Source organism: Capra hircus, chromosome 1 (assembly GCF_001704415.2).
Source record: "Capra hircus breed San Clemente chromosome 1, ASM170441v1, whole genome shotgun sequence".
Lineage (NCBI taxonomy): Eukaryota > Metazoa > Chordata > Mammalia > Artiodactyla > Bovidae > Capra > Capra hircus.
The window spans coordinates 105,938,656-105,954,394 of NC_030808.1; the positions used below are offsets into that span (position 1 = coordinate 105,938,656).

The 15,739-nt window shown below is 42.4% G+C and overlaps 1 protein-coding gene across 1 annotated transcript in view; it reads right to left on the reverse strand.

The window, feature by feature from the left end:
* Window positions 4,374-15,739, reverse strand: part of PPM1L (protein phosphatase, Mg2+/Mn2+ dependent 1L) — a 330,246-nt gene continuing 318,880 nt past the window's right edge. The window contains exons 3-4 of the mRNA XM_005675377.3: window positions 13,466-13,627; window positions 4,374-9,920 (exon numbers count right to left, since the gene is read on the reverse strand). Coding sequence (XP_005675434.1) covers window positions 9,574-9,920; window positions 13,466-13,627 — 509 coding nt within the window. The 3' untranslated portion in view covers window positions 4,374-9,573. The remainder of the gene's footprint in view (window positions 9,921-13,465; window positions 13,628-15,739) is intronic.

Sequence of the window (15,739 nt, forward strand, 5' to 3'; positions counted from 1 at the left end):
TTTATATATTTTAAAACTTATGTATTTGGTATATAGAATTATGTATGTGAGCATAATTCACATTGGGGTGTTTTGGAACAAACTGTTTCATTACTATTTTTCAGGCTTGTTAGAATAATTATTCTTTTGAACTCTAAAATGTCGTCTTTTGTTTCTGTTTTCCTTTTCCTGGCTGACCAAAGGAATGTTGAAGCACTGCAAAACAAATTTCAACTCTTTATAATCTGAACTGAAATTGTGTGAGTGTTATAAATCAAAGCCACTGGCTTTAGTAACTGCAAGAGTAAACCGAAGATAACGCTGTAGGTGTCAGTGTTCCAATGTGAATGTGTATTTCTGATAAAATGTTAAAAAAGCAAACAGTGCTTTCTAAAAGAGGAGCAAAAATTATTGGATCTTCTCCCATTCTTTATTTACTACTCCATTTCTCTGAATATATGCTTGAGATAAAGGGTAATCAAGATGAAAAATACATAGACGGCTATAGTCTTGGAACCTGAATAGGGGGAGTATTCTTGCTTAACGTCCCATGGTTATAGTTTTCCCCCATGGCAGGATTTATATCTTTTCATTATTATACTAAGCAGTCACTGTTTGTCTCTGCATACACTGGGAGACAGATGGAGATATCAGATGTGCACAGGAGATATCATTCTCTTTGGTTAGAGATGTCTAATACATCATTTCTATAGGATTTTAAAAAAATTATATGAGCAAACATGACCTTTGTAATTATATGAAAAAGTCTCTAGGAAGCAGGAACATTAAATAACCCTGTGCTTTGTCTTTGTGAAATGGTCAGTTTTAAATTGAATACTCACTGGTATTCATGTTGGTGTTTGAAAAATTATCAAATTTAGAACTCACTCCCAGTTGTAGCTGTGAGTGACTTTATCTGACTTCAGTTTTACTGAGACACCCTAAAACATAAGGTCTATCATTTAGTGTCTCTTACTATTAAAAAAAAAATTCTAGAAAGGAGTAATCCCTCCTTGAAATGCACAAATTCTTAGGATTCAGGGTAAAACGATGTCTAGCATTTGGAAAGCAAACAGTACTTAGGACAGTGAAAGTGGTTTAGGAGAGCAGTAAATAAGACCACATGTATCTGTTTTCACTGGCAAAGAATGGAACAAGGGTTGTAATTTTACTAACTTTACAAATAACTCAGGATTCATTTTTACTTCAATGTTACCTACTTAACTTTAGAAAGAGCACAAATATTAGAATGATTCATGATGTTAATAAAATATAATGTCTCCTTAATTGAAAATATTTTATTTTTATTTGGTTTTGTCTTAGTTTTTTGAAAATGCTCTTCTTTACATTCTGACTTTGATCTCATTGGAAATTAATTTTGCACTTTTTAAAATTAAAAAATGCATCAAGCTATATTTTCCTTATATATTATTCTACCTAGGCCATCAGTCATATAAAAAGAAGATTTAGAATTGTATTTATTAACATGTAAGCAAAGCTTTAACCAATATTTTAAATGGGAAGCCTTGAATTTGAGTAAGTAAAAAGTGAGAAAAACTGCTTTCTATGGGTGTATGTGCATGGGTGTACCAGGCAGCACAGTGGTAAAGAAGAAGCCTGCCAGTGCAAGAGATGCAGGTTGGATCCCTGGGCCAGGAAGATCCCCTGGAATAGGAAACAGCAACCCATTCTACTATTCTTGCTACAAGAGTCCATGGACAGAAGTCTGATGGGCTATAGTCCATGGGGTCACAGAGAGTCATATACAACTGAGCACATGGGTCTCTGTGCAGGGGTCAGCAACTGCTATTAAATACAACATATGCAAGTAAAATTCTAACAATCCAAATTTTTGATAACCAACTTTTTACATTTTTAATGTTGAAAAAGCAAGAGAGTTCCAGAAAAACATCTATTTCTGCTTTATTGACTAGCCAAAGCCATTGACTGTGTGGATCACAATCAACTGTGGAAAATTCTTAAAAGAGATGGGAATACCAGACCACCTGACCTGCCTCTTGAGAAACCTATAGGCAGGTCAGGAAGCAACAGTTAGAACTGGACATAGAACAACAGACTGGTTCCAAATAGGAAAAGGAGTACATTAAGGCTGTATATCGTCACCCTACTTATTTAACTTATATGCAGAGTACATCATGAGAAACGCTGGGCTGGAGGAAGCACAAGCTGGAATCAAGATTGCCTGGAGAAATATCAATAACCTCAGATATGCAGATGACACCACCCTTATGGCAGAAAGTGAAGAAGAACTCAAAAGCCTCTTGATGAAAGTGAGAGGAGAGTGAAAAAGTTGGCTTAAAGCTCAACATTCAGAAAACGAAGATCATGGCATCCGGTCCCATCACTTCATGGCAAATAGATGGGGAGCCAGTGGAAACAGTGGCTGACTTTATTTTTCTGGGCTCCAAAATCACTGCAGATGGTGATTTCAGCCATGAAATTAAAAGACGCTTACTCCTTGGAAGGAAAGTTATGACCAACCTAGACAGCATATTCAAAAGGTCCGTCTAGTCAAGGCTATGGTTTTTCCAGTGGTCATGTACGGATGTGAGAGTTGGACTATGAAGAAAGCTGAGTGCAGAAGAATTGATGCTTTTGAACTGTGGTGTTGGAGAAGACTCTTGAGAGTCCCTTGGACTGCAAGGAGATCCAACCAGTCCATCCTAAAGGAGATCAGTCCTGGGTGTTCATTGGAAGGACTGATGCTGAAGCTAAACTCCAATACTTTGGCCACCTGATGCAAAGAGCTGACTCATTTGAGAAGACCCTGATGCTGGGAAAAATTGAGGGTGGGAGGAGAAGGGGACGACAGAGGGTGAGATGGTTGGATGGCATCACCGACTCAATGGACATGGGTTTGGGTGGACTCTGGGAGTTGGTGATGGACAGGGAGGCCTGGTGTGCTGCAGTTCATGGGGTTGCAATGAGTTGGACATGACTGAGCAACTGGACTGAACTGAACTGAATGTCTGATTACTCTAAAGGTTTTTTATTTTCTCCCTAGTTCCCTGACTATTACTTCTACCTTTGTTTCTGCATGAGCACATTTAGAATTATGCCTTGTCTAATTAATATAGAAATATGTTGAGATATTGCATGGCCTCACATTTAACCTCTGAATTTCTTTATGACAAAAGGTAATGGGAGAATGTGGCTGAAACATGGTCCCTTTCCTATGAAGAAGTGACCCAGGCAGACTGCCCTGTCTCCTAACCCTCCCCCCAACACAATCTGCCACTGAAGCCCTCACAGTAGGGCTGTGCTCAAAGCTAGGGACTCTGGTCCTTAGAGGTTTTGAGATTAATTTGGATTCAGCAAATGTCAGAAGGGATTTCTGTGGTAGGACTTCTAGAGTAAATAGAACCACATCTCTAAATATAATCCACATGTTTGCAACTTGCTTGCTTTTTGGTTATTTTTCCTTTTCAGCATTTTTTTTTTAATACACACAAAATGTGTCATCTTAACCAAGTAAAGTTCCCTGTGCTGTACAGTAGATTCTCATTAGTTATTTATAGTGTGTATACATTAATCCCAGTCTCCCAATTCATTCCACCTCTCATCCCCACCTTGGTATCCATATGTTTGTTCTCTACATCTGTCTCTATTTTTTCTTTACAAATAAGGACATCTATACCATTTTTGTGGAGAAGGCAATGACAACCCACTCCAATACTCTTGCCTGGAAAATCCCATGGACGGAGAAGCCTGGTAGGCTGCAACCCATGGGGTCGCTAAGAGCTGGGCAAGACTGAGCGACTTCACTTTCATCTTTCACTTTCATGCATTGGAGAAGGAAATGGCAACCCACTCCAGTGTTCTTGCCTGGAGAATCCCAGGGACGGAGGAGCCTGGTGGGCTGCCGTCTACGGGGTCGCACAGAGTCGGACACGACTGAAGCGACTTAGCAGCAGCAGCATACCATTTTTGTAAATTCCATATATAGAATATGATATTTGTTTTTCTCTTTCTGACTTACCTCACTCTGTATGGTAGGCTCTAGGTCCATCCATGTCTCTGCAAATGACACAATTTCTTTCCTTTATATGGCTAATATTCCAGTGTATATATGTATCACATCTTTTTTTAATCCGTTCCTTTGTTGATGGGCATTTAGGTTGCTTCCATGTCCTGGTTATAGAATACAGTGCTGTAGTGAATATTGGGGTGCATGTATCTCTCTGAATTATGGTTTTCTCTGGGTATATGCCTAGTAGGATTGCTGGGTCATATGGCAATTCTATTTTTAGTTTTTTAAGGATCCCCCATATTGTTCTCCATAGAGGCTATATCAATTTACATCTTCATTTGGTGGAGTTGTGAATTGTGCAAATGCCTGTGATGATCTGTTAAAATGAACAGTTACTACATGCTCTCTTCAAAGTCCTTAACTTGGATTTATTGAAGTGATTGTACAAATCAAGGTGTGGTTATTACTAACCACATGAACATGATCATAATCAACCCTTGGTTAAACAGTTTGTGGCTTAACAGTGGTAAAAATAAAAAATAATGGACAAAGCATCAACATTATTGAGAATCAGCAAATAAACTTACACACTAGAAAACAAGTTTAGAATCAGGTATATAATGGAAACCTCACAATCACTTGCTCTGTGCAATCTGCCACCTAGTCTAAGTGGTCTTACTTTCAGTTTTATTCTGCTTTGGATAACAACCAGAGAGAGTGTATTCCTAAATATTGGATGTAATTTTAAGATAATGACTTTACTGTAAATTCACTTTGTCCCATGTTTTCAAGTAGATTTATCTCCCCTGTGGTGTGGATTCTCTCTCAGAGCTTCCTGAACATGTTACCCAGGCTGGGAGTGACAATTATGGAGCTATAGTCAAGCCTTACATGTTAGGCAAGAAATAACTTGGCAAACTTAATGATATATATAAAATGTGAAACATGGGGCAACATGGGATAGGGATTTTAGAATGAATAAGAAAAGAGAGTAATAAATGTAAATAGTTTACATTTCCATTATTATACAATGGATACATAATTTTTAAAAGTTTAGTTAGAGTTTAAAAAATGAATTAATACCAAATTTGCTATTCTCCCTTTTCTATTATTTTAAATAGATTTTCTTACTCTCACATAGTGATAAAAATAAGTATTTATTTTGATTCTATCTGAAAAGCAAAGATAACTTCAAAAAAGCAACTAGAAGCTCTTGAAACGAATTTTTAAAATCCCTAGCTGTAGCCAGGTTTTTGCTTATTATTCATACAAAAAGAAGGGAGCCCATGTTTTAGAGTTTCAAGCAAGATCGCTGAGCTTCTACTTATCGATGTGAGGCTGCTGAAGGTCAAAGTAAATCATACTATTTCTTAATACTGCTTTCATGAACAAATCAGCCTCTTCCATGAAAGGATGAGTGCTTCTAAATTGCAAACTATATACTGCAACTACTAAGAGTCACAGTGAATGGGAAAACAGTAATATTTCCATAGAGCAGAATTTCCCAAAGTGGTTCCTATGGAACACAAGCTTCTTGGAGTGTTACTAGGTGTTACTCAAAAAAAAAGTTTCCATAGTCAGATGAACCTGAAAAACACTAGAACTACATATGTGTTGTTGTTTTTTTTTAAATTTTTCCTCAAAGGATATCTAAATTAGAACCTTCAATGTGCTGATATGTACTAACTTTCTAAGATAGTATCTTTCCCAAAACTCTGTTGACCCTGGAACCCTGTATGAGGAACACAAGCTCCTGTGGAACACGCTGGGGGAACATTCCTGCAGTCCTGAACTAATTAGCTTCAAAGTCTAGATGTGAATGAGTTAATCCAGGGGCAATTAAAAAGGCCCTAGTATGGTATCTAATGGTAATATCATTTCTGCAGAGCTAGGTCAGGAATGCTGGTGTGATGAGCTAAGGCAATACAGGGGAACATCAAAATCAGTCTCATACTGGATCGAAAGAAGGAAACAATTTTCTGAGATCACTGGAAAATAAAACCTTATCCAGAGTATGGATTACTGTACTTCCAAATGTACAATGAACTGTTGCTCTTTCTAAACTTTCTGTGTTCCCAGTTGCAAGAGAGTTAGATCTAGCAACAACTCGGGGCGGGGGGAAAATCAGGAAAATCAAAGTATACTTGGCAAAGGAAGAAGTGATCACTGCCTTTGTGAATCCCTCATGTATGGATGAACATCCCAGTGATTCAATTCAATTGTGTAATCAACTTCCTAGAACCACTTCAGATAGGGTTGACGACGCCATCACTCACATAATCCTGTCTGCACAAAATGTTCATGGGTTGAAATCACAACAGTTGTATGCAATAAGGCCCATTTTAAATATCCAAATTGCATGGGCTCCCTGGTACTCAGACAGTAAAGAATCCACCTGCAATGCAGGAAACCCAGGTTTGATCTCTGGGTCAGTCAGGAAGATCTCTGGAGAAGGGAATGGCAACCCACTCCAGTATTCTTGCCTGGAGAATCCCATGGATAGAGGAGCCTGGTAGGCTCCAGTCCGTGGGGTCGCAAAGAGTGGGACCCAACTGAGTGACTAACACTTTCCCTCTCATATGCTCCTTCACTCTGTAAAACACTCTGTAATACTCTTACCCCATAGACAAGATGCTAGAGGCCAATGCCTTCAGTCCAAGGCAAGGAAGAGAATGTAGCCTTGGGTACCAGTAACATGTACAGTTATGCCATATTAGAATGGTGACCTCAGAGTCAAGTGCTTTGGGCAAGTTGGACACATGAAATAAATGCCGGTCTTGGGAACTAGTTTCGGAGTTTTCCATGTAAGTATTATTTATTCCTTTCACTAGAGACCTGCAAATACAGTGAGTTAAAAAAAAAAAGTTTCCCTGCCTTATCCCCGCCCCACCACCCTCCCCTGCAACGCATCAAATTCTGACCCATTTTAAGAGTACAAATTGCCACTAGAGCAGCAGGAAAGCAGTGCATTAATGAAGACCTGGGCTTGGCATCTTGCTGGGGGGTCATAAGCACATGATCATTGGTTCCCAGCTTCATTTCTTAAAGACTATAAAACCATTCCAAAATTTGGCACCATGGGGGCTATTGGCAATGCTAACTCAGGCTAGGAAGCTGGGGTGACGTTTCCAAAGCTTTGGCAGTGCTATTTCAGGAAGCTTCACATGCAAACTTCTCAAGTCAATTTCCCTAACTAGACTCAACCTTCCTGTCCCTAGAAAATGGGGCAGCTGGCTGGAGAGCCACAGGGCACCCCAGGTGAGGTCTGCACACCCCCAGAGGCTGGAGGCAGCTGAGAGAGAAAGAGAGAGAGAGCGATCAAGCTCCAGGAGAATGGGGAAGGGAACAAAGTAGCCTGACTTGAGACATAACTACTCATCAAATTGCGGCTATTTTTTGCCTGTTTCAAAAATCTACAAGCCAAAATGGGAGAAAAAGAGGCAGTAAGAAATACACACACTACTTGGTTAAAGTCAGGAATGGGTTCATTTCTACAAAGAAAAGTTTAGAAGATGCCTTGTGAACCTGTCAGAGGGAAAGCCACACACTCCTGCACTCAGCACCATCTACTAAGACACTTGTCAGGGCAGAGAAACACTGATTTACTAATTTAGTAGTTTTTCTTCTTCGTCTTCACCAAAACAGTACCATTTTCATTTTACACAATAACAATGATGACAGAACTTAAAAAGGTCTTTCCATTGTTATTTATGAATTCTGGGTTAAGTTAAAAATAGAAAAAGGAAAATTAACTATGTACTGTAACATGCTGACACTGCTTAATCTTGGACTCCAGTTAGAGGGTGGGCTCCAGTAACTTCATAATCAGAATGTCCCAAATCCCCAAACAAACTCAGGCCACCTGGCCCGACCATCCCATCAATAATCATAACCAGCAGGTTTCCCACAACTCCCTCCCCACCCCCACCTCAAATACACACAACCAAACATTGTGCCTCTCAAGAGGCAGAAACTCCAATCTAACAGGTGGCAGGTATTTTGTACTGGAACATGCTACACTTAAAGAAAACAAAACCAAAGTTCTAATATCATAAATTCCAATGTTAGTTTACAAAAGTACATCGCTTGGGAAACCATTATTCTTTCAGTTAAATAAAAGTTAAGAGCTCAGAGGGATCCAGACAGATCACAGTCCTCGGCAGCCACAAGGGGATCTTTGCATCCTCCCGAGTTCTCTCCTAGGACCTTCCACATTTGAAGAAGGCAGAGGAGGAGGTGGTCAGCGAATGGGGCCTCGGAGAAGCCATAAAGAGAAATGCCCACTCTGGAAGGACAAAACCAGGTGGATGCCCTGGTTTTTCAGACACAGACTGGGTGGGGATGCCATGAAAATCTTGTTTGGCTGTTTGAGCCCAGCATTTTCCATACTAAAATACTGAGATTGGAAACGTGACATTGGTGATAAGAAATGAAAAGTAGCAGGTCTGGCCCCAAAATAACTCAATGGTTTGCAACAAACAATAAAGTCTGCTGCCTTTCCACCATCTAGCAGAAGCACATCCCAGTAATTTACTACCGAATTCCAATAGGAGGCTGGGGACTCTGAACTTGGCTTCAGGGGGCACACATGCAGTTCTATGCAGCTGCTTCTCAGAACAACCCTTGAGAGACATTCAAAAGCTACTAGGAGAGAAAGAAATGCATAAAACTGGGCAGCTGGTGCTCAAGTCAGGATGGCAACCTCAGTAGCTTTCTCTCCCAATGCAAAGCAGCAAAATTCCCAGGGGATGCTGTGACTTATTTGGCTGTGATTTCCCCGTCTATCCTTAAAGGTAGAAGGATTACGGTATTGCAATTTGCTCTTTTCCACTTAGTACGGTAAAAAAATCACGGTGTCTGGTGGTAAAGTTTAACAGCTGCCTATTCCATTAGGTAAGGTGTAAGCAAAAGGTTAAAGCCATGCACGATTAGGATAAACACACAAAGACTGGTTGGGTGGTATACAAAGTCTATTTAACTAATGAAGGCAGAGGAAGGTGACTTTAGGGGTGCAGGCAGTTCTCCTCCTCCCTACTTCCCTCAGCCTTCAAGAACGGCTGTGGAATAATAAACCATTTTCAAATCTGTTTCTGGGCTGCTGCAGAGCAGAAAAACTGGGCTCAGGAGGACAAAGCACCCTAGGGACAGCTCTGCCTCTCAGCAAGGGGCATGGCCACAGTGGCTCTGACTCATGGGTTACCCACAGCATCTCCTGGGAGTCCTGTTCTGCTCATTGCTCCAGTGAGAGGACACAAAGTCTGATGATCGGAGGGCCCTGTAATGGATCTAAAAAGCAACTGTAAAAGGAGAATATATGGCACATACGCCTTTCACGTCACACATGTGAATCTACAGCTATATATATTTTGGACATTGGATGAAAGCGTTGGGAAAACACGAAGAAACTATTTTCCAGCATCTCAACTACATTGGCCAAGAGCACCCTCTGTTCATACGGCACATAGACTTAAGACAGTTGGGGACGGGGAACCCCATGTCTGGGATGGATGATCCTAATTGTAACTCCCACACCTTTCACTACATTAAAAGAGACCAGTGTGTTGAAAGTCCTTTAGTCTAAGGCAGCTGAGACCCCGAAGGGTTCACTGCTCTTCTGTTTTACTGCTATTCCTGAACTTCACCACCATGACTGTTATATTGTCAGGGCAGCCTCTGTAAAAGGACTGTAAAACGATGCTCTTGGCCCCAAAGTGAGGTTCATCCAAGCGGTCCTTGATGAATCGAACAGCTTCCTCATTGCTGAAAGCATCCCAGAGGCCATCTGATGCCAAGATCATGAACTCGGGCTGGAGCTTGTCCAGGTCAAAGGTCAGGATATCTGGGTCTGGGATGACCACATTGAGGTTTTTCAGTGGATAATCCCCCAGCGATCGAGACATGGCCAGGATCCCCTGGACCCTCCAGGAGCCATTGAAACTGATAAAACCACCTGGAAAGAGAGAATGAGCCCATTAGCTTGAGCAGCTGCTCCCTCACATCCTGGTGTGATTCGTGTGCACCTGCAAGGGCTGACCTACTGTGTGTGACCTGTCATACGTGCTCCTGCTGGCACTGCCACGAGGGAGCAGTGTTCCTCCTGCATGGTTGACGTCTACTATAGATCCTCGGGCCCTCATCCTTGGCATCTTAAAGGTCTTCAAGACTAAATCAGTAGGAATATTGAGGGTAGGAGGGGTGGATGGGTGAGAGCATCAGTTTTATTAATAACTAAAGAACACCTTAGCAGTGCAGTGACTGGTAGCAGGGAGCCCCAAGGAGGGGATTTGGGGACAGCAGCGAAACAACACTGAAAGGCAGGTGGCTGGCAACGGACACAACCACTGGGACCCATCATTAGCATGAGGCCGCCCTTGGTTGTGCCTGTATTGATCGCAAACAGCTCCCCAACTGGGATAGGGATTAAAGGATGGTATACTTTAACACAGTTGTTAAAGGCTCAGGCTCTTGGGTCAGTCTACTAGGATCTGATTCCTGCCTCGGTTACTTCTAGCTCTGAGTGACTTTGGATGAGAAACTCTCTAATCCTTGGTTTCCCTGGTTGCAAAATTTGGACAATAATAAAATCTATTCCACTGAGAAGTTGTGGGAAATAGAGTTATTCTATATTAATCAGTTGGCACAGTGTCTGAATATAACATGCACTCAGTATTACCCGGTGGCTCAAACGGTAGAGTCTGCTTGCAATGCGGGAGACCTGAGTTCAATCCCTAAGAGGGAAGATCCCCTGGAGAATGAAATGGCTACCCACTCCAGTATTCTTGCCTGGAAAATCCCATGGCTGGAGGAGCCTGGTGGGCTACAGTCCATAGGGTTGCAAAGAGTCAGACACTACTGAGCAATTTCACTTTCACAGTATTATCTATTATTATTTTTTCTTTAAGGGAACTAGAACTTTGTTCATTTGCATGTTATGTCAGATATTTATTAAATATATGCTCCATGCAGGGCAGTTTGCAGGCTATAAAGTTGGACAAGATCTAGACCTTTTCCTAAAGAAGCAGGGAGTCTGGCAGGAGGGAAAATCCACCTGCATTAACAGCTACAAGCATAGAGCAGAATTTTTTCAGGGAGAACCTAGCACCTGTTAAATGCTATAGGCAGATAGGAGAGAGAAAGAGAAGATTTCCGGTTGTGATAATCAGGGCAGAGTGAGCATTAAAGCTCAGCTCTGAATGGAAAGATAGGTAGGACTTCCATGAGCAGGGATGTACAAGAACATTCCAGGAAGAGTGGTTTCCCAGGCAAGAGCACGGGCTCTGGAATCACTGTCTGGGGTTTCAATTCTGGTCTCAGCATTCACTAGCTGTGTGTCCTTGGGCACACAAGCCTCTTTGAGGCTCCATTTCTTTGGTTGAACAATGAGAATAACATTATCAACCTCATAAGGTAGGGAAAGAGAAAGTGTATGTAAAGCACCCAGCTTAGCTCCCAGCACAGAGTGAATGCACAGTAAATGCAGCTGACAGCACTACTGTTGTGCAAACAGCTTAAGGCAGGGAGACAGAAAGACTGACCTGTATTTTGACCTAGACTGGTTAGAGAGTATTGCGACACCAAACAGGAGGGGGATAGGTGTCCAGGAAGGAAGGCTGAGGCCAGAGAAAACACACATAATAAAACCAATCATCGCTCATTAAGCCCTGCTGTAAAGTACACCCTCGACACAGCAGGTGAGATTAACCTCCTTGGAGACGCGGTCTGAATTTGCTCCTATAATCACTTCCGGGTGGGGGCAGGGAAGAGGAGAGAGGATAAAATGGGCTGACATGTCAGAAGAGAGCGCTGAGGTGGCATCTCAGGTGTACTGTATACACACTCCCACCGTGCTTCCTCAAGAGCAAGCGGACTGTGTCCCAAGTCCAGGGTCACAGTGGATGACTGAGGAGATGCTGTCTTCATAAGCAGGGAAGCTCATCAAAGCTTGAGAGATGCTCTTAAAACACTGTGCCGCCCCATTGACAGAAAACCTGACCAGAGCTTTCATTAAAAATTATTCTGCATCTCAAGCAGTCACTGAAGCAGGAAGTTGTAATAAAATTCAATGATTTTGGATTCAACAGTACAGCTTCCCACTGTGAGAACTCAAATGTTGATTAGGTTCTGGGCAGAAGCTGGTATGCAGAGACTGATGGTCAATCTGCAGACTCCCCCAGAGGGCAGGGGCACTTCTTGGGCAGCCACCTGGGGGACCTGAGCTCCCTTGGGCAACAGGGCATGCCGTGTGGCATGTGACACAGAGGCTACAAGCTGTGGTGGTCAGTTTGGGGAAAGAAGGGGTCCTCCCCTGCACAGGTAGAAAAAAAGAAAGTGTTAGTTGCTCAGTCATGTCTGATTCTTTGCAACCCCATGGACTGGAGCCCACCAGGCTCCTCTGTCCATGAGATTCTCCAGGCAAGACTACTAGAGTGGGTTGCCATTCCCTTCTCCAGGGGATCTTCCTGACCTGGGGATCGAACCCAGGTCTCCTGCATTGCAGGTAGACTTTTTATTGTCTGAGCCACCAGGAAAGCCTACAGGTAGAAAAGAATCCCCCCAAATTAACTATGAAAATGTAATCAACTGATAATCTTTCTTTAACTCTTTGCCAATGTCACCTTAGTGAGGCCCACACTGACCACCCCAACACTCCCCTTTCCTAACTTGTTCTGTGTCTCTCCATAGCAATCACCTTGTAATAGACTAGATAATTTACCTGTTTTAATTTATTTATTAATAATGTCTGTCTACTCCATCCCCTACCCTGTCTCAATTCCAGGATGTCCATATGTACCTACAGCCCCTAGATGTTAAAAAAAGAAAAAAGGGATTCTCTCCCTCCTCCAACTGACATATATACTTGGATCAGGCATGGAGCTTGAGTATACACATGAACAGACCAAAGTTCCTGCCTTAAAGAACTCATGATCAGGAAGGCAAGACAGATGAAAGGGCCAGATACGTCCACATCCTGCGAAAAGTGACCCAAGAGGTCCACACAGGATGCCAGGGAAAGCCTGAAGGGGTACCTAAGCCAGACTGGGGAAGCCTTTGGCTCAGTGTGACAGGGAAGGCTGCCAAAAGGACATCCTGAAACCAAGTCTTAAAGGGCAAGGTCATTATTATCCACTGGACAGTGTGGACAACACTTGCAAAGGCACAGACGTGTCAGCTCCATGGTTCATTTGGTGGTTAGTAGTTTGGCATAGCTGGAAGTAAGCAGTATGGCAAGCAATGGCCCAAAGATCCCATTAGCCTTTAAACTAAGGGCTTTTTTTGGCTGTTGTGGACACGTTGGCCATGAAGAAGGGCAAATTCAGTGGCCACGCATTTGATGGGAAACATTACAAAGTCCAGTCCCAGCTGCCTCAACGCAGCTTCTGTGCTGATCTGCTCCTCACTGGGTAAAGGAGTGTCTCTCCGGGGGAATCTCCCAGAAACCGCCTTGGCCACTTGAACAAGACAGCACACAGTCCTTGGAGGCACTGATAAGCTCACCGGCTCTCTTTATCCTCTTCCTCTCCTTCAGCTGGTAGGGTTTGTGATCATGAGACAAAGGAATGGCATTCCCATCCTTGTCACATAGGACCCCACGCGAGTCACCCACGTTGGCCACAGTGAGGTCTTTATCTGATAGCAGAGCAATCAAACACGTTGTCCCTGCAAAACAGAAGAGAGAGGCCACATGGGTGGTCAGCGGTGCTGTGAGGGTAAGCTGCTTCTCGAGGTTACTGGAGTCTTCAGGCATTAAAACTGCTCCTGCTGGGTGAGCATCTGACTCCAGCCACTCCGGGAAGGAGGGCTGTTCACTTCAACAACACTGATCAGATTTGACAGTCAATTTTCTTAACCATGTTGGAATGTCACTGAAATTGGCTAGGATAAGATGATCATTTTCCCAAATCATTGTTATCTCTGGTTCTCTTGATTTACGTGCATATCACACGTAACAGGATTAGGAGAGAATCAGAATCGGCTTGAAGCTTCAGACAATGGATACTTATTTTCGGCCTCTTGTTGGTACTTAGGTTCTGTGAAATCCCAGTTGAAAGTGGGAAGAATGGGGGGTGGGCTCTCAGTGGGAGCACCTGGACACACCAGCAAATGACAGATGGTAACAACCAGATCCTATGGAGCCAGGCCCCTGCCAGCCTATGCAAACTAGTGTATACAGAGTCTGAGAGGAAAGACCAGGGGCCAGAAATAGGTCGGCTCCAGGGTGTGATGTGGGAGACCATCAAGGGAGAGGCAGGAAAACCTACTGTGATGAGAGAAATGACACCTAGGCCAACAGGAGGTGGGGCTTGAAGGTGGTCAGAGTCAGAAGGGAAGTAAGAGTGAAGAGCTGTTTACCTGGGGCCACAAAGACATACAAGGACATGTTCCCTCTCCTCAAACTCTTCCTGGAACAAGAATGGATAAAAGCAATAGGACTACAGAGTCTGGTCTACTTGGAGGTCATCCTTCTTACCTGCCCATTACTCTCTGTTCAGCCCCCTCACCTTTCTCCTCCAGCCTTCTGACAGTGTCACTGAATATGCAAATACCTGCTGAAATGCACAATCCATTAAGCTCTTGCTTCAAACTGATAATGACCTTCCTTATTAAAATTATGCATCAATTAGTCTTCATTAATATTTAACCTCCTCATTAAGAAGGTCATATTCCATAACAGAATGTAAACTGCATCTAAATAGCTCTTGCTCTTCATAGAAAAACAGCAAAGGCTAAATTCTTAAATAGACATAAAGAATAAATACAGGTTGATATCAAGAGGGAGGAGAATAATCAGTATATTCAGCTATTATATAGTTCTATTCAAAATTCCATGCTAAAGCCTGTGTAGCTCAAAAGTGCCTTGATTAGAAATGGAAACACATGAAATGTTGGTTGTCTCAGGATGTCTGATATGAAAGGCCTTGTAAAGGAAAAAGACTAATCTCAGGATTATCAAAGCAAATCACAAACCTTTTATCTTAAAAAACTGTAAGAATGCAAATGTAACCATAAGAACAAGCCATATGATTAGAAATTGTTATTCTTAGTTTTTGATATTAGCTGCATTTTGGTGTTCAACTGACCTCACTTTGTCTTCAAGCATCTGCTTGTGTTAATCTGTGATCACAATGACAGCACAAATTCTCCTAAAAGGCACACGCTCGGAAGTTTGAAAGGTGGAATGGAGACACTACGTTATTGGGGTATTGTATGGTTTGGGGGCATTATTCAACTCAAAGACCCCCTTTTCTTCTCACTTGGTGCACTTTGAGAACTCATAGCCCAGAAAGGACTTTCAGGTCCCCATAGGAGGGAAGCACAAGGATCCACTTGGCTGAGCTATGAGCCCCTTCCACACCCCCATTTCAGTCACAGCAGCTCTATATCCATTGTTAGCTTAATTGAACTGCGATGTATCTTTTTTTTTTTTAAGAGGAGAGAGGTCATTCCTATGGTCAGAAAAAAAATTGAGATTTAATTGTATATGGGTTTAAAAACCCCTGAAGGATTTTAAGGAGGATAGTGATATGATGAGATCTGTGTTTTATAAGATCACATCGGTGGCTCTGTGGAAGGTAAACTAGAAGCAGGGAGAACAGGGAGAGTTCATGAGAATCTGAATTACTGTTGTAAACAAAAGGATTGAGGATCAGTAACAGATTATTTAAAATCAGAACGGACAGATCATAGAGAATAAGGAAATAAAGGAGAGGGGAAAAAGTGAAAGTGAAAGTGAAGTCGCTCAGTCATGTCCGACTCTTTGCGACCCCATGG